The sequence below is a fragment of the Pyrus communis genome, chromosome 11 (genome assembly GCF_041283825.1).
Source record: "Pyrus communis isolate YQ-2024b chromosome 11, ASM4128382v1, whole genome shotgun sequence".
Classification (NCBI taxonomy): Eukaryota; Viridiplantae; Streptophyta; class Magnoliopsida; order Rosales; family Rosaceae; genus Pyrus; species Pyrus communis.
In genome coordinates this window covers 30,893,886-30,914,469 of record NC_142575.1, presented here as the reverse complement: position 1 = coordinate 30,914,469, position 20,584 = coordinate 30,893,886, and the positions used below count along the sequence as shown (strand labels likewise).

The 20,584-nt window shown below is 37.3% G+C and overlaps 3 protein-coding genes across 4 annotated transcripts; all 3 read left to right on the top strand.

The window, feature by feature from the left end:
• The first annotated feature begins 1,330 nt into the window (after positions 1 to 1,330).
• On the top strand, positions 1,331 to 3,506 carry LOC137742414 (small ribosomal subunit protein eS24z). The gene is made up of 5 exons (XM_068482274.2): positions 1,331 to 1,486; positions 1,612 to 1,653; positions 1,994 to 2,164; positions 2,972 to 3,058; positions 3,258 to 3,506. The coding sequence occupies exons 1-5, from the start codon at positions 1,412 to 1,414 to the stop codon at positions 3,294 to 3,296; spliced, it is 414 nt and encodes a 137-aa protein (XP_068338375.1). The 5' UTR covers positions 1,331 to 1,411; the 3' UTR covers positions 3,297 to 3,506.
• Positions 3,507 to 5,784: 2,278 nt separating this feature from the next.
• LOC137741839 (uncharacterized) lies at positions 5,785 to 13,396 on the top strand. 2 transcript variants are annotated; one of them, XM_068481544.2, is made up of 9 exons: positions 5,785 to 6,030; positions 6,208 to 8,583; positions 8,847 to 9,000; positions 9,138 to 9,220; positions 9,636 to 9,892; positions 10,342 to 10,428; positions 11,114 to 11,213; positions 11,369 to 11,579; positions 11,683 to 13,396. In XM_068481544.2, exons 2-9 carry the CDS (start codon positions 6,223 to 6,225, stop codon positions 12,870 to 12,872), a joined length of 4,443 nt encoding a protein of 1,480 aa, XP_068337645.2. In that variant the 5' UTR covers positions 5,785 to 6,030; positions 6,208 to 6,222; the 3' UTR covers positions 12,873 to 13,396. The 2 variants fall into 2 exon arrangements, with proteins under 2 accessions (XP_068337645.2, XP_088535815.1); XM_088679689.1 differs by having other exon boundaries at positions 6,121 to 8,583.
• A 1,053-nt stretch (positions 13,397 to 14,449) lies between these two features.
• Positions 14,450 to 16,393, top strand: LOC137743317 (small ribosomal subunit protein uS13z/uS13y/uS13x). The gene is made up of 4 exons (XM_068483184.2): positions 14,450 to 14,606; positions 14,702 to 14,862; positions 15,667 to 15,855; positions 16,043 to 16,393. The coding sequence occupies exons 1-4, from the start codon at positions 14,604 to 14,606 to the stop codon at positions 16,146 to 16,148; spliced, it is 459 nt and encodes a 152-aa protein (XP_068339285.1). The 5' UTR covers positions 14,450 to 14,603; the 3' UTR covers positions 16,149 to 16,393.
• The last annotated feature ends 4,191 nt before the right edge of the window (positions 16,394 to 20,584 follow it).

Sequence of the window (20,584 nt, the reverse complement as noted above, 5' to 3'; positions counted from 1 at the left end):
CTTGGGCTGGGCTTTTCTTTGAGTTTATGGGCCTAAAAAATGCTCTGGCCCAACAAGTACTTTGCACGTCATTGTTCCATCCACCTCCGTTTGATGAAAAAGGATTCGGCGATAATCATTTTCTAGGGATCATAGGAATTCAGTGAACGTGACATTTCATCGTAAATATTGCGATCAGTTTTCATTAGGTATTATTTATATTTAATTTTAAAATTTAAATTTTGAAATGATTTATGACTGCACAATATACGATGAACGGTCACGATCACAGGAATCCTAAAAAAATGATCTGGTGAGGATCCTTTTCCCCGTTTGATAAACTCAACGGAAAATTATTTTTTCTTCAACAATTGTCGTATATGAGATTTAAGTTCATATTCTCTTAGAGCGCCTTTAACATGGAATGCATACAGATTGTAAAGTGGGTGTCTACATCCCAACGATCACTCAAACTCATTTCTGACGTGTCAAAACCATTAAATATAAAGGAAAAATAATTAAAAAAATACTTGAAAACTTTAAGTTTTAACGATAAGGACAAAATAAATGATAAAGTGAATAGTATCAAGATTGACTTTTAATGTAAAAATATGATTTTTCGTTAAAATGAACAGTACCGAAACGCATATTCAACCTTATATGACCAATCAATTGGAGTAGTGTAAAAATAATCGCCCACGATCAAGCTACAGGTTATCAGCCCATGTGTGTGGACATGTGCCCAAACGCATATTCAACCTTATATGATTTTCTCATTTCTGTAATGTTGGTAAACATTTCTTAAGACCGATAATCCATATTCAACCTTATTTTTAAAATATAACTGTCTCAAAAGTAAATTTCGAATCTCAATCAATAGCCTATGCACAATATAAACATCTCAAAATTTATTTTCTTCAAAGTTTGCAACAGCAATTTTCATCACTCTTGTTATGATCCAACAATTTCGATTAGATAACCACCACGGGATGGTTAGTGGTTGGGAATAAATTTTAGATCTGTATATCATATGGTACGTCTTGGGTTAGATTCTTTATACTGGTTGAATTGCATGAGGGTGGCCAAAGGAGGTTGAAATGTCTCTGCAAGTTTTTCTGGCCTCTGATAGACTGTCGTAGGCGAAACCACCGGCTGGTTCCCTTTTTAAATAATTAAAAATAAAAACATTAGATAAAATCTTATCTTGGAGATTATGTTTGCAAAAAGAAAAGAAAAAAGTCCCAAAAAAAAAAGGTTGGGCCGGAGTTACCATTACGATTTCGATCGGCCCAAAGATTTCAGAAAATGAGCTTTACCGCTATATAAAAGATGCATAGTCTAATTCCGAAACCCTAAAAACCTCCCATCACCCCCTCCTTCTAAAACGCGCAAACCTCTCGTAAACACAGAGCGGAGGCGCAGAGAGAGAGCCATGGCGGATACCAAGGCAGTGACGATCCGTACGAGGAAGTTCATGACCAATCGCCTTCTCTCCAGAAAGCAATTCGTGAGTACTTTCCTTGTTTGGTCAACTAGAAAATGCATGAAAAAGGACTTAGAAAATTACCCAGATGTGTTTTTTTTACCTGGTCGGCTGATTTTACTGTGTGATTTTTTGGGTTTGATGTGTAGGTCATCGATGTTCTGCATCCTGGCCGACCCAATGTCTCAAAGGTTTGGTTTCTTTCTTCGAGCTTGTTGTTTCTTTCAATGGGGAGTTGTTTCTGTATATTTGATGTTGGTTTTGAAAATATATAATTTGAAATCATGGGTTTGTCCAATTTTTAGGATTGTTTTACTACAACAACAACAAAGCCTTATCCCACTAAATGGGGTCATCTATATGAATCTTATAACGTCATTGCGCTCGCTTCTGTGTCAATTCTTTAGGACTGTTTTACTGCTAGATCTATTTATTTTATGGTTTTGTTAAAGGGATGGGAGAATTACAATTGTAATAATGGGGCAAAGAAATGTTGATTGAAATGGGTTTCTGTTTGATTTTGTAATGAAGGCGGAGTTGAAGGAGAAACTTGCGAGGTTGTACGAGGTGAGGGACCCAAATGCCATCTTCGTATTCAAGTTCCGCACCCATTTTGGAGGGGGGAAGTCTACTGGTTTTGGTTTGATCTATGATTCCGTGGAGAATGCCAAGAAGTACGAGCCCAAGTACAGGCTGATCAGGGTAACTTATCTTATTCGCTCCCATCTTGTTATGTGGTACTTGTATATTGGCAAATATCTGTTTTTAACCTCTGTAGTGATTCAAAATGTGCGTTAAATGTATCTTTATATTTATATGGTATGGCCGGTTCCCTTGTACGGTGTTGGATTTGAACAAAGCCAATGCGTATTGGCGTTGGAACTGGCAGAAATGAGACTCTGAGAGAGAGAGAGAGAGAGAGAGAGAGAGAGAGGATCTTAAAAATAACACTTCTCTGGAATGAGCTTGATACAAAATTTCTGTGAGGTTGTTGATTAACTGTTGGAGGAGGTTCTTCTGTCTATTTAAGTTCGCTCATTTAGTTAGTATTTGATTCATGGTTTTAGAGTGGGTTCTTACTTTAACATCGTTGAGTATAATGTTTCTTTTCGCTGCTCCCTGTATATTTATATTCTTCCATTATTGGGGTGCTGGTCTGAACAATTGCTTGAAATGTTACAAAAGCGGGTTTTGCAATTCCTTTTGCTGATTTGTATGTAGTTTCACAGTCTATAGGCTTCTTTCAGTCAAAGAATCTGTCGTTTGTTTGGCATGAAATGCATATGGCTCTCAAAGCTTGTCTCTTTGACCTTATAAATTTTGAGATCTCTCTCTCTCTCTCTCTCTACATACTCATATATACTCTGTACGCACGCGCGCACACACACACACACACACACACACACACACACACACTCACACACACACAGATATATATATATATATATATATATATATATATATATATATTTGTCTGTTGTCATCTCTCACTCTTGGCTACTTGTGCAGAATGGACTGGATACAAAGGTTGAAAAATCAAGGAAACAACTCAAGGAAAGGAAGAACAGAGCCAAGAAGATTCGTGGAGTTAAGAAGGTAACGATATTGTTATTGTTTTGTCCTGGTTAGTGCTAGTAAAATGTGACGGTACGGTAGGGAATGTATTAACTTAAGCAGTGGGTACGCCCTGGAATTGGAAACACTGGTTATCGAACCTTTTCAATGTTTTCAGCTTAAAGTTTTACCCTGATGTTTTCTTGAGCTGGTTTAACATTTTCAAATGTTATATGTGCAGACAAAGGCCGGTGATGCTGCCAAGGCGAAGAAGAAATGAGCTTCTGCATGTTTTGGGATCGTATGTGTTCGCAGTAGGGTTCTGTGTCATCAGCCTAGCTGCATCTTGTTATTTTCTTTTGTTAGCGAGCATGAAATTTTGGGATGTTTTAATTTCATCAAAAATGTTATGATGTTTAATGAGTTGTGGAATGTTATGTATGTTCTAACTTTTCAGTAACGAAATTTAAACCATCAATTCGCATGTTTATTTACTTCGCACTTACCTAACCAACCACTCAAAGGAAAGGAAATCTCGGATGTTACCTAAACATTCGAGATTTCATTTCCTTTGCAACTCTCGGGCATGTTTCTTTATGAGAGTGTCTAACTAGCTAGTTGGGCATTGCTTCTTTGTGAGAGTGCCTAACCGGTTATTGAAAGTTGTGCTCACACGAGCTTGAATGATACTCAAATACAGTGGGGCTTGTTTCCTTCGGAGAGTGCATGATCAACTCGAGAGTCAAGCACTCACCGATGCATGAATTGCTTCTTTGTGAGAGTGCCTAATCGGTTATTGAAAGTTGTGCTCACACGAGCTTGAATGATACTCAAATACAATGGGGCTTGTTTCTTTCAAAGAGTGCATGATCAGCTCGAGAGTTAAGCACTCTCCGACGCATGAATTGCTTCTTTGTGAGAGTGCCTAACCGGTTATTGAAAGTTGTGCTCACACGAGCTTGAATGATACTCAAATACAATGGGGCTTGTTTCTTTCCGGGAGTGCATGATCAGCTCGAGAGTTAAGCACTCTCCGACGCATGAATTGCTTCTTTGTGAGAGTGCCTAACCGGTTATTGAAAGTTGTGCTCACACGAGCTTGAATGATACTCAAATACAATGGGGCTTGTTTCTTTCGGAGAGTGCATGATCAGCTCGAGAGTCAAGCACTCTCCAATGCATGAAATAAATAAAATTTGAAAAGTCTCAAAATGCATTTTGTATTGCATGCATGAACCATGATGAATTCAATTGATTAAGGAGTAGTCGATCACATTCTCAATTATTATATTTTCCATTTTCAACGTTTTGTTTTCAAGTAAGTAAAAATATCAATTTGTCGCTATTTTTCTATTCACAGTCCATTCGTTTATCCATTCGCTATGTCCTTAAAGGCATGATTATTTCATAGAAATGATTGCCATTTTATCTTAATTTCATAAGATTACTTACCATATCCGGCCAAACAAAACGGATTACTTACCTTAACCATGATGTGAACGTCTTTAATTTACGCAACGCTTGTAGGATTAATTTGCTAATTAAGCTTTGCCCCTATTAGGCTCGTTGGTTGGTGGGTGACAGAATCCATTGGTCGCACATTACAAGACAGGATCCAACTGTTTTTTGTGACTCATTGTCGACCTTATCATAAACAAACTCACAAGTCTTTCGGTCAATTTAGGAACACAAGTTTTCAATGTCCTCGATTCCGTTCGGACGTAGAATGACTTACATCTCGTTTAAATGTATTTTTAAAATGATTGAAAACATTTTTAGTGAAAATATTTTTAGAATCAATTTTTAGTAAATATGCAAGTAAATCTTGAAAAAACATTTAAAGTGCTTTCTGGAAGAAGCACATAACTGATGCTTTTTGCAGAAAGCACTTTAAGTGCTTTTGGAACCTAGAAACATATTCTCTAAAATCGCTTTTAGTTATTTTAAAAGTACATTCAAACGAGTCATTACTCCATCTCACAAAAAAATATTTTTAGTTATTTTAAAAACATTTTTAAACGATCCCTAAGTTAATAACAGATCAAAATCTATTTAATATAATTTCACCAATTAATAAGATCCCAGACGTTACTTCAAACCTTCAATACAATGGAGTAAAACCCAAAATAAAGATAATTATCAAAACTAATTAAGCATTGTAATTTTTTTTTTTAATAAACGATATTATCTACACTAAGAGAAGGTGGCGTAGGCTTCAATGAACCTCCATAAAATTCACTTTTGACGAGAATTAAAACTAAAATCTCTCACTCAAAGATGAATACTAATAAATCATAACACTAAGTGACTATCGTAAACTTTTTATTAACAACAAAAGAAAAATTAAGCGTTGTAAATTGAGATAATATGGTAAGTTGAAGAGTCAAATATTAAAATAAACAAATATGTACAATTTAGATATCAATTAATTAAAGGAAAACTAATTAAAAAATGCTTGAAAATTTAAGTTTTAACGATAAAGACAAAATAAAAGGTAGATTGAATAGTACCAAGATTGATTTTTTAATATAAAAATATGATTTTTCGTTAAAATAAATAGTACCAGAAAAATTTCGTTAAAATTTCTAATAATTAATCGTTCAAAACAAGATATCAATTAATTAATAGAAAAAGTTCCCGTGAGAAAAGGACTTATGCCCCATGTGACAAAAGATTACCATCCACCTCACCAAAAAAAAAAAAAAATTAAATTAAAACAGAAATTTCCAATTTGTTGTAATTTATGGAGGGAAAACCACAAAATCACCCCCGAAAAAATAAAAAATAAAAAAGCAAAGGGAAAGCTTGCAAATCCCCAAAGGCTTCCTTGTCTCTATCGAGAATCTCTCTCCCCTTCAATTTCTTCCCCAATTTCACAAAGCGCCATGGCTGAACCACTGAAGCTTTTGGGTCACGTGCCGTGCACGCGCTCGTGAGAGAGGCGTCAGAATTTCCCCCCGTGACTTTGCATTGACTGGGACCTTCGTCAACCCATTGTCGCGGCTGGTGATCTGGTCAGTCCGTACACGCTCAAAACATTTCACTGATTTCCATATATGGTATATATTTTTATGTAAATATTTTCTTTACTTTTTTGGTTACAGGGTAGGGTTAATTCTTGAGAGAAGAGCTTTTTAGCTGTTGGTTTTGTGTAATTAAGTTCAAAACTGAAGTGGGTTTTCTGTGATTAGGGTGTATCGCGAGAGATGTTGAGATCTGGGAAGGTAAGGGGTGAGAGCGATAAGCAAATTGGTGTCCAGAAGAAAGGGGATGAGTTGAAACAGGGCGGTTTGGATTCTGGCGGGGAGAAAACCCGGCATTTGGTTTCGGGCGGGGCGGAGGAACCCGAGAAAGAATTTGTGGGGGAGGGTGGCGAGGAGGGTGGGACTGAAAATGGTGGAGCCGCTGAGAGTGGGAAGAAGAAGTGTGTTGGTAATGGTGAAGAAATTGGTGATGAGGGTGTTGAGATAAAGTGGGTGAAGGAAAAAGAGGCAGATGGTGAAGTGCGAATTTTTGGGCTGGTTTTCCGATCACAGTTAGCGGCAGATGGAGGGGGTGATAAGGAGGTGAGCAATGGGGAACTGGTTGCGGAAAGTAGAGAAAATGACGGGTCTCAGAAACAATGTAGTGAGGTAAACAATGAAAGGAGGAAGGAAATGGAGGTGGATGGTAAAGTGCAAGTTGTTGGTCGAGTTCTGTGGTCACAGTCAGCGGTGAATGGAGGGTGTGATAAGGTTGTGAGTGATAGTGTTCTGGATGCCGAAAGTAGAGAAAGTGATGGGTCTGACAAGCAATGTAATGAGGTAAAAGATGAAGGGGTTGATCTGTTGGGCCAGAGTGAAAATGTGGGAGTAGGTGAGACTGGGAAGAAAAGGAGGCGGGTTGATAATGGTGAAGAAATTGATAATGATGCTCTTGAGAAGAAAAAGGTCAAGGAAGATGTGCTAACTACAGTTAGGATTCTGCGGTCACGAGTTGTGGTGAATGGGGTGTGTGATAAGGCAGGGAGTGATGGGTCTCGCAAGAAATCTTCCGAGGTTAAAAACGAAGGGGGTGATCAGTTGGTTGAACGTTTTGCAAAGAAGTTGGAAGGAAAGAGAGGGGGCCTACTCAAGGTGGAAAAGGAAGAAAGTGATGGTTCGGGTGCCATGCTACAGAAACGTAAGCGCGGGAGACCTAAGAAGGTACAAACGGAAGAGAGTGATCTGTCAGTTGGTCCGTTGAGAAAGAAGTCAAAATTGGAGCACAAGAGACCACTTAAGGTGCAAAAGACTAATGTGGGTTTGAAAGGAAAGCTTGCTAAGGAAGGCAATATGGTTTTGAGATCACGAGAAAGAATTAAAGTGATTATGACAACTAACGGTTCATATCTGGTAAGGAGGAATATTGGGAAAGAGTTTGATGTGAAGGCCTTTTCTCCAGCTAAAAGGGATAAAAAAGGAAATGACTTGGAGAATGAGGACAGTGAGGATGGAGAAGGAAATAATGAACGGAAACGGAAACGGAAACAGAAGGGAAATAAAGAACGGATAAAAAAGCAGAAGGGTCAGGATCGAGATTGCGCCAGAAGTAAGCAAAAACAGTTAGTGAGAGATAAAATAGTGGATCTAATTATGCGTGCGGGTTGGACCATTCAATATAGGCCTAGGAATGGCAGAGATTACAAGGATGCAGTGTATGTAACTCCAGCAGGACAGACTCACTGGTCAGTCACCAAGGCTTACACAACCCTAAAAATGCATTGTGAAAATGGTGAAAATAATTCCGAATTTTGTAAGCCTAGCTTCAAATTTACTCCGATACCACCAGAGGAAATTGACATGCTAGCAAGGATACAAATTGTGAAAAGGGTGGGGAAAAAGAAAGGGAAGAAGGGGAAATATGGAATGGAGGGTGGAATTAGTGAAAAGCAAAAGAAGAAAAAGGGCGGGAATGCAGTGGATGGAGTTATTGGAGAGAAAAAGAAAAAGAAATTGGGTAGGCCATTCAAAGGGAAACGTTTACTTATTGAGAAGGATGATTCAGCAGGTGCAGCATGCAAGGGAAGGCGAAGTTTACGTAAGACAAAAAATAGAAGGCGATGTGGTCTGTTGGTTCGGAACTCTGAGAATGCGGATTCAGATAATGATGGCCATGTACCATATGACGGGAAAAGAACAGTACTTGCCTGGATGATTGATTTGGGAACCCTATCACTTAATTCGAAGGTGAAGTACATGAACAGGAGAAAGACACAGGTGCTTCTTGAGGGTAACATTACAAGAGATGGAATTCATTGTGGTTGCTGTGGAGAAACAATCTCAATTTCAAAGTTTGTAACCCACGCCAAAAGTGATTACTCTGAGCCGTTTAAACATATATATGTAGACTCAGGGTCTACTCTTTTGCAATGCCTGCTTGACTCATGGAATAAACAGGATGAATATGAACGTCGGGGATTTCATTTCGTGGGTGTTAACTGGGAAGACCCAAATGATGATACGTGTGGAATCTGTGGAGATGGTGGGGACTTGATTTGTTGTGATGGCTGTCCATCAACATTCCACCAAAATTGTTTAGAGATAAAGGTACTTTTGTAGAGCCAATTATAAATTGTTCTAACTACATGAAGAAACATTTATATCGCCATTTTATCATTGCCCATTCTGCCCTCTAAGACTGTTGTAAATATATAGTGCCCTTGGGGTATCACTTTAACTAATTGCATAGTGGGAATCTGGGATGTCCTGAGAATTAACTGGAAGCATTTTGATATGCCTAGAAACTGGAGATCGTTTATACCTCTGGTTTGTTTTGAAGCAGATGAGAACTCTAGTCTTATATTTTGCAGAAGTTCCCCTCAGGTGATTGGCATTGTGTATATTGTTCATGCAAATTTTGTGGGAAGTTTGGCAGTAATATATGCGAAGGCAATGGCATTGACACTGACACTGACAATTTAGCAGCGTCAGCATTAGTTACCTGCCATGTGTGTGAGGAAAAATGTATTAACTTTACATTCTATCCTTTTTCGTTTTCCATGCTAGATTTGGTTTTCCCTTAATGTTATTAGTATTTGATCTGCGTTACCCAAATTCAGTACATTTGGCAAAATCTGATAAAAAAAACCTTTTCTTTTTAGTTCACCAATCCTGTATTCAGGCAAAGGATGCTGTAAATGATGATTTTAATGGTCCATCCTTCTGTGGGAAGAATTGTCAAGAGGTACTACATTTTTGATCTATTGTTGTAACATTAGCTTGGGATTGCAATATTTGTGTGGGCTTTGGTGCATGCATCCGTAGTTTCATGTACTATTTGTAGTAGTAAAATGATATTGTGCTGCACGCATTCGGGATCTGCATGCAACAGGGGCTAAAAGATTTGACAGTTTTTCTTAATGCTTCAGTTGTAGGAAGATTGCTTACACTAGTTTTAAAGAGATGCTTACAAAGCGTTATCTATGTATATAGGAATTATTAACAATGCATGCAGATTTAAATGTTTTATGAATTTGAGTTGTTTTCACTTTTCAGTTTTAATTCTAACGAGATCTCAGAGAAATTCTTTTGATCAATTTGTCTATCCATTATCTATTGTCGCCATTTGTATGTAATTCATAATGTTTTTGTCATGGCAGCTATTTGTGAGTCTTCAGATGCTTCTTGGAGTGAGGCAAGAAATTGAAGAAGGATTTTCATTGACTCTGATTCGCCGATCTGATATCAGCTCAATTTCTATTTGTGACACACCACAGACGGATGATTGTGATTCAAAGCTAATTGAATGCAACTCCAAGCTGGCTGTTGCATTTTTAATAATGGACGAGTGTTTTTTGCCTATGATTGACCACAGAAGTGGAGTCAATTTGATCCATAATATTCTGTATAATCGTGGGTAAGCATACTTTAATCCGCAGTTTTGTGTGCGTGTATGTCTATGTGGATACCAAACTACTTTTAATTGGTTTGGACTAGTATAATGTCTTTGTCTTGGAATAAGTACAATGGTATGCAGTATCTCACTGCGAACATGTTTGATGGTCATAATAATATAAATATGTTTCGAGTTCAAGGTGGTGGATGTTAGAATTATGTACCTAGGTAAAGTTTTGGTGCTTGACCATATGAAAATAAATTTGTGTTTCTAATCATGTTTTTCTAATTTTATGTAGAGAGCTCTACATAATTTACTTTGTCCTTTTATCTTCTATGTGGGTATAGTTTGCATTCAAACAAGTTTGAAAGAATCTTTCATTCCATATATTGCAAATTATCTCTTCACCACTTTTTAACGTGTAGAAATATATACTTTTATTAATGATTTTATAATTTTCAATTATCCAGGTCAAATTTTAGCAGACTGAATTATAGTGGTTTCTTAACTGCAATTTTAGAGAGAGGTGATGAGATCGTATCAGCAGCATCCATCCGGTATGTTACTGCCTCCTACATCACAGTTAATCAATGCAATTTCTAGTAGTTCTGGGCAAGTTATTCTGACAAATAGTTTTAACACGGACTGCAAACTAAGTCTTGTAGAAAATTTTAGCCAAATGAACAATAATAAAAAAAGAAAACATTGAGCTGTAAAGGTTGCCTTTCCAATTACCCAGTTATTGTTCATTTTCTGAATTGCCTTGTATCGATTTTGTAGCTATATTTCTTGTAAATGATGCCAAAACTTGGGATGTCGCTTCGAGTCTTTCTTTCCAACCATAACTTTAGTAATTAGCAGATTAGCCTGGTTCAGAATTCTAGTTGCTCAATGCCGATAGGGACTTCTATTGCTGAATAAAGGAAATTCTGGAACCAATGAGTTTGATTGGAATTTATTTTCTGCTGCTCCATCTCTCCCTACCCAATTAACTTGGAAGCAAAAAATCAGAAGAATTCAAACTTACATTTCATCTTCTCATGGCTAGAAGATTTACTGTTAAAATAATGGTTGTGATCATTCTTTAAAACCCGCTCCCCTTGCTTTCTTTATTATTTATTCGTAATTCCTCTCTTGCATTGGGTTATACATAGCTGTAATTCTAAGCAAGTGGAATGGCTTTTATGAGTTTGTGTTTTATGCAATTATGTTCTGACACTACGTTACTGCTTGGTCGATCAGGATTCATGGGAACTATTTAGCAGAGATGCCATTTATTGGGACCCGCTATATGTATAGGCGTCAAGGAATGTGCCGTCGGCTTCTAACTGGAATCGAATCTGTATGGTCATTGTTCAGTTCAAACGCCTTTGCTTTTTTTTTTTTTTCCTTGTCCTTACACTTTCATAACTTTAAGAAGAATCTTTTTGTGTCCTCACTGTGTACTGATCCCTAACTCTCTATTTCTTTTGTGCCGTTTTTCTGATCCACGATTAGGCTCTCAGCTCATTGAATGTTGAAAGATTGGTTATACCTGCGATCTTGGAACTCAGAGAAACATGGACTTCTGTTTTTGGTTTTAAGCCCCTTGAAGGATCAAGCAAGCAGAGGATGAAAAACATGAATGTATTGGTTTTCCCTGGTGTAGATATATTAGAGAAGCCATTGTCGAAGCACTTACCAGAAGCAAATATGATTCTTGCTGAAGGTATTTAGGAAATCAGCAGAAATGAGCATGTGTGGATTTAGCACATTGTTTCTGTCAATTGTATCTTCTTGTTGTATGACTTACGCTGTATTTGCTCTTGTAGGTGTGAGGTCCACCGAACTTGAGGATCAGCAACTCAAGCAAGACGTTTTATGTGATACTAATGACAAACGTTTGGCTGCGTCTGGAAGTGAAGCATCAGCACCCTGTGGAAACGAGGCAACTGATGAACTTGCTGATTTTGAATCCAATACACAGCATATCTGTGGTGTTTCTCAGGATAATCTGGAGGAGAAAAGCATTCCTCCTCAATCAACTTGTGACGTTCATGAACAAACTGAGGAGGTTAATGAATATCAGAGTTCTGCTTCAGTTCCTGATGTAGCCACAGTGGAAGTGGAGACCCAACAAGGCCAGCATATCATGCCTGAAGTCGAAAGCAAATCTTTGACGTCACATCGTAGTGATTCTGATGCCACTGACTCTTGTGTAATGATTCTTTCTGCTTCCAGGGAGGTCACTGAAAAAATTGATTGTGAGGTCAGAATAGAAGATGACACGTTTGAGAATCACGATGCTCATGACGAAGGATCTATTTGCCGCTCTACTGAAAATGCCACTGAGCTGCAGAGCATGGTACATGAAGCAAAAGTTCCTGATGAAACTACTGTCTGCCATGATTCAGAAACTACAACTCAGGCATCTCAAGAGGCAAGCGACCCTAAGCATCAGGATTCTCAAAATTTGCAGGTTTCAGGATCTATTTCCTGCCCAGATGGAAAGATGCCTGAAACTTGTGCACCGGAATATTACCATACTGGTGCTCAGCATACACCTGCAGTGATTGTTGAGGTGCATCCGGAATCTATCGAGTGTTATGGCTCTGAAATTCTGACTGAACCTAGCAAGGTTGCCAGAGATGTACTAAACCCGACTCCCCTGTTGTCTCACCAGAAAGCAGATGAGTTTGAAGGCAATGGGCTCAACACTCATAAAGTTGCACATGGGTTTGAAGGCAATGGGATCGACACTTATAAAGTTGAATCTGCTCCAGCTGACACAGATTCTCATCTTACATGTGGACATGCCAACTCCCTGGAGGTTACTGATTTGAACTTAACCCCGGAAGAGTCTCAGAACACAATATCCGTAAAGCAATCAGAACTCAATTCTCAGGGTGATAATACAAGTCCCACACAGTGCAACTCGAGCAATACCCCTGCTGTGGCTCTTCACTGCGCATCCGTTGGGGGTACTTCAGAGGCGGTTATTCTATCAAACCAGGCTAGGTGATGTCGTATGTCGATATACTGACGAAGTAAAAGCAGGAGGCTTTTCCGTAACAGCAGAGTCTCCAACGGCGAAAGAGTAGTAGAAGTGTTTTGGCAAAGGGTTGAAAACTGATCTTATCGCTTGTTAGAAAGCAATACAGTTTTTGGTTCCTTAAGACTTGGAGCTTCAAGCCATGCTTCTCCCATTGTTGGAAACTGGGGAGTAAATGTATAGTTTTTTTTCCGGGGAATGATTCGTGCATGCTATTTTTTTCGCCTTCCGCACGCCTCTATTTTTCTAGCCGCTGGATTGAACAAATCAATGGAAAATCAATGGCCCGATTTAAGAAGAGTGCAGAAGTTGGAAAGGGTGTGCGTAAATCACTCCCATTTTTGGGGTCGCAAAGTACAGAAGTTAGAATTACCAGACTTTATAGCATTTTATGGCTTTGGTGGGTTCGCAAGTTTTGGCCTCCTGGTGCTCATTGTATTATCAAACGATTCATTTGCTTCAACTATGAAAAAAAAGCCTATCATTTTTGTATAGATCTCTTGCTATTAATTGTTGAAAGTTTTTTTTTTTGTTCTGTCACCGTGACGGAGATATCACTAAAAACTCGTAGTAAAGAGAGATTCTTAAGCATCACCGGTAGTGTACGGTCAATTTTTTGTATATAAACTGTTCATGCAATAAGACCCATGATTGTGTTCAATCTATGATAAGGTAAAATTTTCTTCGTAATACGTTTCATCATTTACCTTTTTATTTAAGAAGGTTTTATTGACACTCCAAAACCTCATATTTCTACGTATTTTTTTCTCTCTCCTTCCCCCGCTTTCTCATTTTTCTTTATTTATAGGTGCAAGACAAAGTAACTAAAAATCACGTGGAGTAGAATAGTCAAAGTTGACGTCTTTCATACATCCGAGTTTGAATCTCTGCTCTTATAATCAAGGTTAGTTTATGAAACATACTGAAGAAAAAAAAATTCATTAATAAAACCCCTTAGGCCTTCCATAGTAGCTCAGAAAAAGTGAGTGTGATACCAATATATTGAACTCGTACAGGAATAAGACTCCTACATTGGACTGAAAATTAGAATGTGATGCCAATATTGAACCCACGCTAGTGTAGTAATAGTGTTATAAGTATCAAAATCAAGTTGCATGATTCTTATATATAGATATTATAGTCACTCAAACTATTGTAAAATGCCTTATAGAACAAGCATCTTTTAAACAAAGCAATATTTTAAACTACTTTAACTTGGAAATGAAATTTGAACTTGTGATCAAGGAGAAAGACTTAATCGAACGATCACCATCATGGTGTCATTTTTGTCTTTCAACACAAAGCCATGTGAAGTGAGATTAACATGTGACATTGTGTTAATAGGCCGGGAAGCACCGTGACCGTGTACCCAATCTATGAATCTATCTAAGTTTCTCTCGTAATCAAAATGATAGACACAACACCTTAACTAACTAACGTAACTCACATCTGCTTCGAGCCCGGGCCATACTTGATGTTGTTGGTCATTTTATCGACCGGGCTTGAAAAGAAAAGAACTAAACGAAATATTGAGCTATTTCATTTATATTGGGCCATACCCCATTGGGCGGGCATATAAAATCAGTCACAAAGGCCGCGACGGCTATTTCTAGGGTTTCTGTTTGCTTCACTTCCGTCTTCACGGCACACACAGGCGCAGAGCTGCTCCAAAAGCTTCAAGATCCAAAACCCTAGCTAGCCATGGTCACTCTCTCTCTCTACTTTCTCTCTCCTTGCGTACTAATATATATGTCAAATGTCTGTTAATTTATGTGTGTGTGAATTGGAATCTGCTGCAGTCTCTGGTAGCGAACGAAGAGTTTCAGCACATTCTGCGTGTGCTGAACACCAATGTGGACGGGAAGCAGAAGATTATGTTTGCCCTAACCTCCATCAAAGGTATCGGACGTCGTTTCGCCAACATTGTCTGCAAGAAGGCTGACGTCGACATGAACAAGAGGTGCCCCTTCTCTTCGACTCCCCTTTTCCAATTTCATCTGATTTTGTATGAATATTTGAAATCCAATTGCTTTTGCTTAGGACTGCATCTGTAGGAAGCACTTCTGTTTGTAAAGTCTTAAGCACTTCTGTTAGAAGTGATTTTATTGTAACGCACAGCAATTTTTATTAAAAATAGGAAGCACATAGGAGTGCTTCCTCGAGAAGCACTAGAAGTGCGTTCTGGAGAAGCACTTAGAAGTGATTCTTGAAGAAGCATATGGCAGTTGCTTCTACAGGAAGGGCTTCTATGACACACAAGCACATTTACACTTTTCAGCCGAACATAGGTAGAAGCTCCTTTTGTTGTCAGAAACCACTTTTAGGACAGAAGTTGCAAACAGGAGAGCAACTTTCATGGAACGGGATCACCACCTTGTGGCGTCCCAACCCAATAATACATTGCCATGTGAAGAAAAACTTGCACATGGCAATTCATTATTGGACAAAGGAGGCCACATGACGGTGAACCCGTTCCATGTTAGTCCTCTTAAAACAGACTTTTAGATGAAGTGAAAGTTTGATTATGCATATGTTTGTGGTTGAATTGTGATCATATTCACCATACTCGTTTTGGTTTGTTTGATTTTTGCTATTGATTGTTATCTTCTGGCACAGTCTATGCTTAAATTTTCTCTTTTAATGATTCATTTTGAATGCATTGTATATGTTGTGCTGGCTGAGTTAATTGTAGTAGTGGTAGTGCATAAAGAGAAACCAGTTTGTTGTCGGAAATTTTGGGTTTGATGTGGATGATTCATTGTAGGGCTGGTGAACTGTCTGCCGCGGAGCTTGATACCCTCATGACGATTGTTGCGAATCCTCGCCAATTCAAAATTCCAGACTGGTTTTTAAACAGGAAGAAAGATTACAAGGACGGGAGGTACTCTCAAGTTGTTTCGAATGCATTGGACATGAAGCTGAGGGACGACCTCGAACGCTTGAAGAAGATCAGGTTTGCTATCGACTATTAGTAGTTGTTCCTTTGATACGTGTCATTTGTGTGCTGCATTTCACAATGCCTTCTTAACATGGATTTCACAATCCAGTTTGATTGGGTTTTCTTGTATTTGTGATACTGTTTGCTCTCTTTAGCCGTTTATCATATACGATTGAGTTGGTTAGTGTGTGTAATGTGACAGGAACCACCGTGGTCTCCGTCACTACTGGGGTCTCCGGGTGCGTGGGCAGCACACCAAGACCACCGGTCGCAGAGGAAAGACTGTTGGTGTCTCCAAGAAGCGATAGTCTGCTTACTCATTTTCCATTTCTTGAGCTCGTTGCTGGATGTTTACATGTTAGCTTGGGAAATTTTGCTTCTTTAGTATATCTGAGAATGTTTTTGAATGCTGAAATACACGTTTTTGGATTGTTTCGAGAATTTTTTTTTTTTTTTTTTTTTTTTTTTTTTTTTTTTTTTTAATTTTAACCCGAGGCATATTTTCGTTAATTGTAAGTGCACTAATTTTCCATAGTGAATGTGTTCCAGCATATATCAGTATTGTTAAGTGCCCTAAAAGTTTTCATTACTATGTTCATTTGGTGGTCGCTGTCTAGACGGATAGAATCTCTCTTGCAACTAAGATGTAGTTCTAATGTCGTTACTTGCTCAATAGATGTTTGTCACGTATTTGAAAAGTGAACCACCCTTTTCGTTTAGACGGGATTGAGAGTGAGTTATCCAGTCGAATCCAATAGAGTAACCTCCCATCAGAATGGAGTCTTCTCCAATCCAATCCTATAGAGATCCCTCCCATACAGAATTGGGACTTGTAAGCTGCGTTTTGTTCGATGGTTGGTCAATGGATGTCATTTTTTTTTCTTACACGAGCAATATTGGATAAGGAAAACTCGAGACAGCGGTTATAGGGGATCAATTTAGCTACAAACTCTGTTGGTTAAGAACAATCATATTTTAGGAAGGGGGTGGTAAGTGCAACGGTGGAAGACGATACGACTGAGGAATGCTGGTCGCTCAGCTTTTGATTAGATATCAAAGGTGAAGAGTAAATGGATGTAATGTCTTAATCACAAAGGAAGATTCTATTCCCTTCTAATGACTTTTCTCTTGTCTCTTCTCCTATTTGAATGGTTGCGATTATACCATGTCAACATCTTATATTGATTTTTTTTATGGAAATTGTTATTAGCACTTCAAAAATCTCATTCTACACTCCAAACATTCTATATTAGGAAGAAAAATACACTTGTGAGGAGTGTAAAATGAGATTTTTGAAGTGTCAATAACACTTTCTTTTTTTTTTTTTATAAAAACAAAAAGAAAAGTGTGAGAGGAAGAAAGAAGGTGATGGTAATAGGATGGGAGAGAATCCTACTTCCTTAATCTCAACCCTTAATATCAAACCCAAAGATAAATTATCATAAAATCGTAATTGCCCAATAACCAAGAGATCGAGATTCCATGTTTATAAAAGTATAATAATAATACGTTGGACCTCCAATCTGCCTCATCAGGTTCAAGTTAAAGCATAAACAAACACATTTGGGCAGAAACATTGAGGTTAACAAATTAAAAAAAAAAAAAAAAAAAAAAAAAAAAAACAACATAATATTTAATTACTTAAATATGAGTAGAAACTCATACTCAAAATTGTTCGTTGTCAATTTATAGAACTTCGTGTTTATAATCAGAATCGTTCATATTATTAATCATCCTATAAAAATTGCATTTGCAAAAAATCAATTAAAACTAAGGTCGTTTAGCCATTAAACTGTTTAAAAACAAACGAATGACATTGATAAAAACATTACGAATTGTTTATGTATTTGTTACAATAGATTGATTAAACGACCTTAGTTCTAATTTAAGCACAAAAATCTGTGATTAAAATACTAAAAATTTTGAGTATGAGTTTTACACATCTTTAAGTATTCAAGTATTGTTAAAACAAAAAAAAGACAAAAACAAGATTCCATGATTTCTTTCTGTGCTTATAATTAGAGGTGCTGACTTTTATCTGTATAATTTGTTTTTTGTTTTTAATGCAAAGACTTTGCCAATCACCCAGACCCACATCTGAGTCTGCACCCTCTCTATGATTCATATGAGATTTGTTATAAAGTGTTTTTAAAATGATTGAAAGTACTTTTGATGAAATTATTTTTGAAAATAATTCTTAGTAAAATGCAAGTGAATTTTGGAAGAAGAAAAAAAAAAAATAAACTTGAAGTGCCTTATGCAAGAAGCATAATGCAAGTGAATCTTGAAAAATCACTTGAAGTGTTTCCTATAAGTGCTTTTGGAACCCAAAACCAATTTCACTAACAACAATTTAAGTCATTTTAAAAGCACATCCAAACAAGTTCATAATTTGTCTCGCATTGTTTAATTAATGAATTCATCACCCCCACCCGCCGCCCCCCAAAAAAAAAAAAAAAACTAGCATCATGTACTGCCAATTAACTAGACTTCGCAATTAGAGTTTTATATTGTTCCTAATTGTGGATTAGCTTGTGATTGAGTGTGAAACAAAGGGCGCACAGATGATTTGCTCGTTGAAAGTTCAGAAGTTCAAGAGCGGACCTCCTTTTGTGATTTGTGTTGGATTCTTAATTAAGGAAGCTAAAAGTTTCCAAAAAAATAAAAAAAAATAAAAAAAATTAAGGAAGCTAAAAGGGAAGTGTTGGATGAATTGGTTAAGAGAAATGCTAAGAAGACTCTTTAAAATTGAGATTCTTTATAGATTCTTTGACATCTTATGTTTTTGGAAAATGTTTTATAATGATGACGCCAAAGTTGACATTAAACTGTGAGGTGTCAAAGAGTTCCACTTTCAAGAAAATCCTCTTAGCATTTCTCATGTGCTAAATCACTTGTTAGTTTCTATCATCGAAGTAAGTAGTGTTTTTTAAATGCGTTTTCTCTTCTCACACTTTTTCTCTTGCTTTTGTCTCTTGATTTTTCGTTATTTGTTCAGTTCAAATATCGTTTGGATGTACTTTTAAAATGACTGAAAGCGTTTTTAGAGAAAATATTTTTTGGTTCCAAAAGCACTTAAAGTGATTTTCCAGAATTTACTTGCATTTTTATTAAGGATTGCTTCCAAAAATATTTTCACCAAAAGCGCTTTCAGTTATTTTAAAAACACATTCAAACAAAAACATTAGTGTACAAGGAAAAGTGTTTATGAAAAGAAAAATGCAAAAATCATCTCTTTGTTATTTTATTTGTGAAATTAATTAATGGATTTATGAGAAGAAAAAAAAAGGATCATCCTCATGTTGCTTAAAACTGAAGTGTGTGAGTCGACATCAAAGCATATCATGATCAAGAAATGTTACCCAACAGTTACATAAGGTGATGGGGACTAAACTTGGATCACACTTGTCTCTATTCTCTACTCGGGAACCGTCCACCAATCGACAAATGTTTACATATTTTATAATACAGATGCTTTTCCTTCAAAATTACGTAATTAACTACCACATGCTTGTCCCAAACAAGCATATATAATAGCATTAACATCTTTGTTTGTCTTTTAACAAAATGTTTCGAAATGACCCCCAAACGAAGATAAAATCTCCCCTCCTTTTTACTAGCCACGGGGATCCACGGAGTAGTTTCCTGAGCAAATGTAGTTGTCGTGAAGATGCTTTTCTTATTTCTTAGTGGAAGATCGGAAAAGATTTCTCTTCACCACGGACCGATTGAATCTGCCGTAGACACCCAATAACCCCCACAAGGCAGGCTAGAAGAGTAAGAGGACAATAAGCGAAGAGTTATGCTTTCGTTTCTTTGCTTTGTTGAAATTGAAATGAAATTCTTTCAAAAGGGTGTAGGTATAATGCACACAGGCCAAGTCAAGAAAGGGACGTGAGGGTAGGGATGACTATATTTTTTGGAGCGAACTGTAGGTGAATTTGGATACAAGTTATGCTTTGGATTGAAAGACAATTCCGAAACTGCTTTGTCTAGAACTGTTTTTTATCAAACCTTAAGTACAAGTGAGCGCATACAATGTTTTGTGGTACAACTCACGCTTAAAGACATTAGTACGAAAGTAATATACTTCAATGTATGACATTACACCAAGAAAACATATAGTTGGACGAGCGGTTAAGGATTCAATAAACAAAAATCCAATAACAAGGATGTAGCATGGAGCAACAAGTAGTTGAACGTGAACATGCATGGTTGTAGCTATGCATATCACAAAAGGTGAAAAGAGCAGTCGGCCCCCTCAGCACATGCTTTTCTATCTATCCAAGTTAAGTGCATTGCTATTTTCTATTAACTTGCTCCTACATACACAGAGAGACCAATTTAACCTAATAGCCATAGCTAGCCAAGAGGTACTGGAAGTAGGCTCGCAGGCTTTTTAGGTTGAACACTTGAACTCTCGTTATCAATTACCCGAAGTGTGTAAGATGTTTAATTTGGTGAGTAGTGAGTACCACTGTAATTCTGTATACAGGAGTAAAAGTACCCATGTTCACATGTTTAAGTTAGACCATCATCCACATTTCCCAAGAAGTTGAACTTTATCATGAACAATAATTGGATGTAGTAATAATACAGGTTAATTACATTAACACCTCATTAAGTTTTATCGAGTTTTCATAAAACTCCCTTACGTTTTGAGACATTACACTTACACCCCTCAGGGGTTATATGAAAAAGAACTAAAATATGAGGGGATATATGAAAGGGAATTAAAACCTAA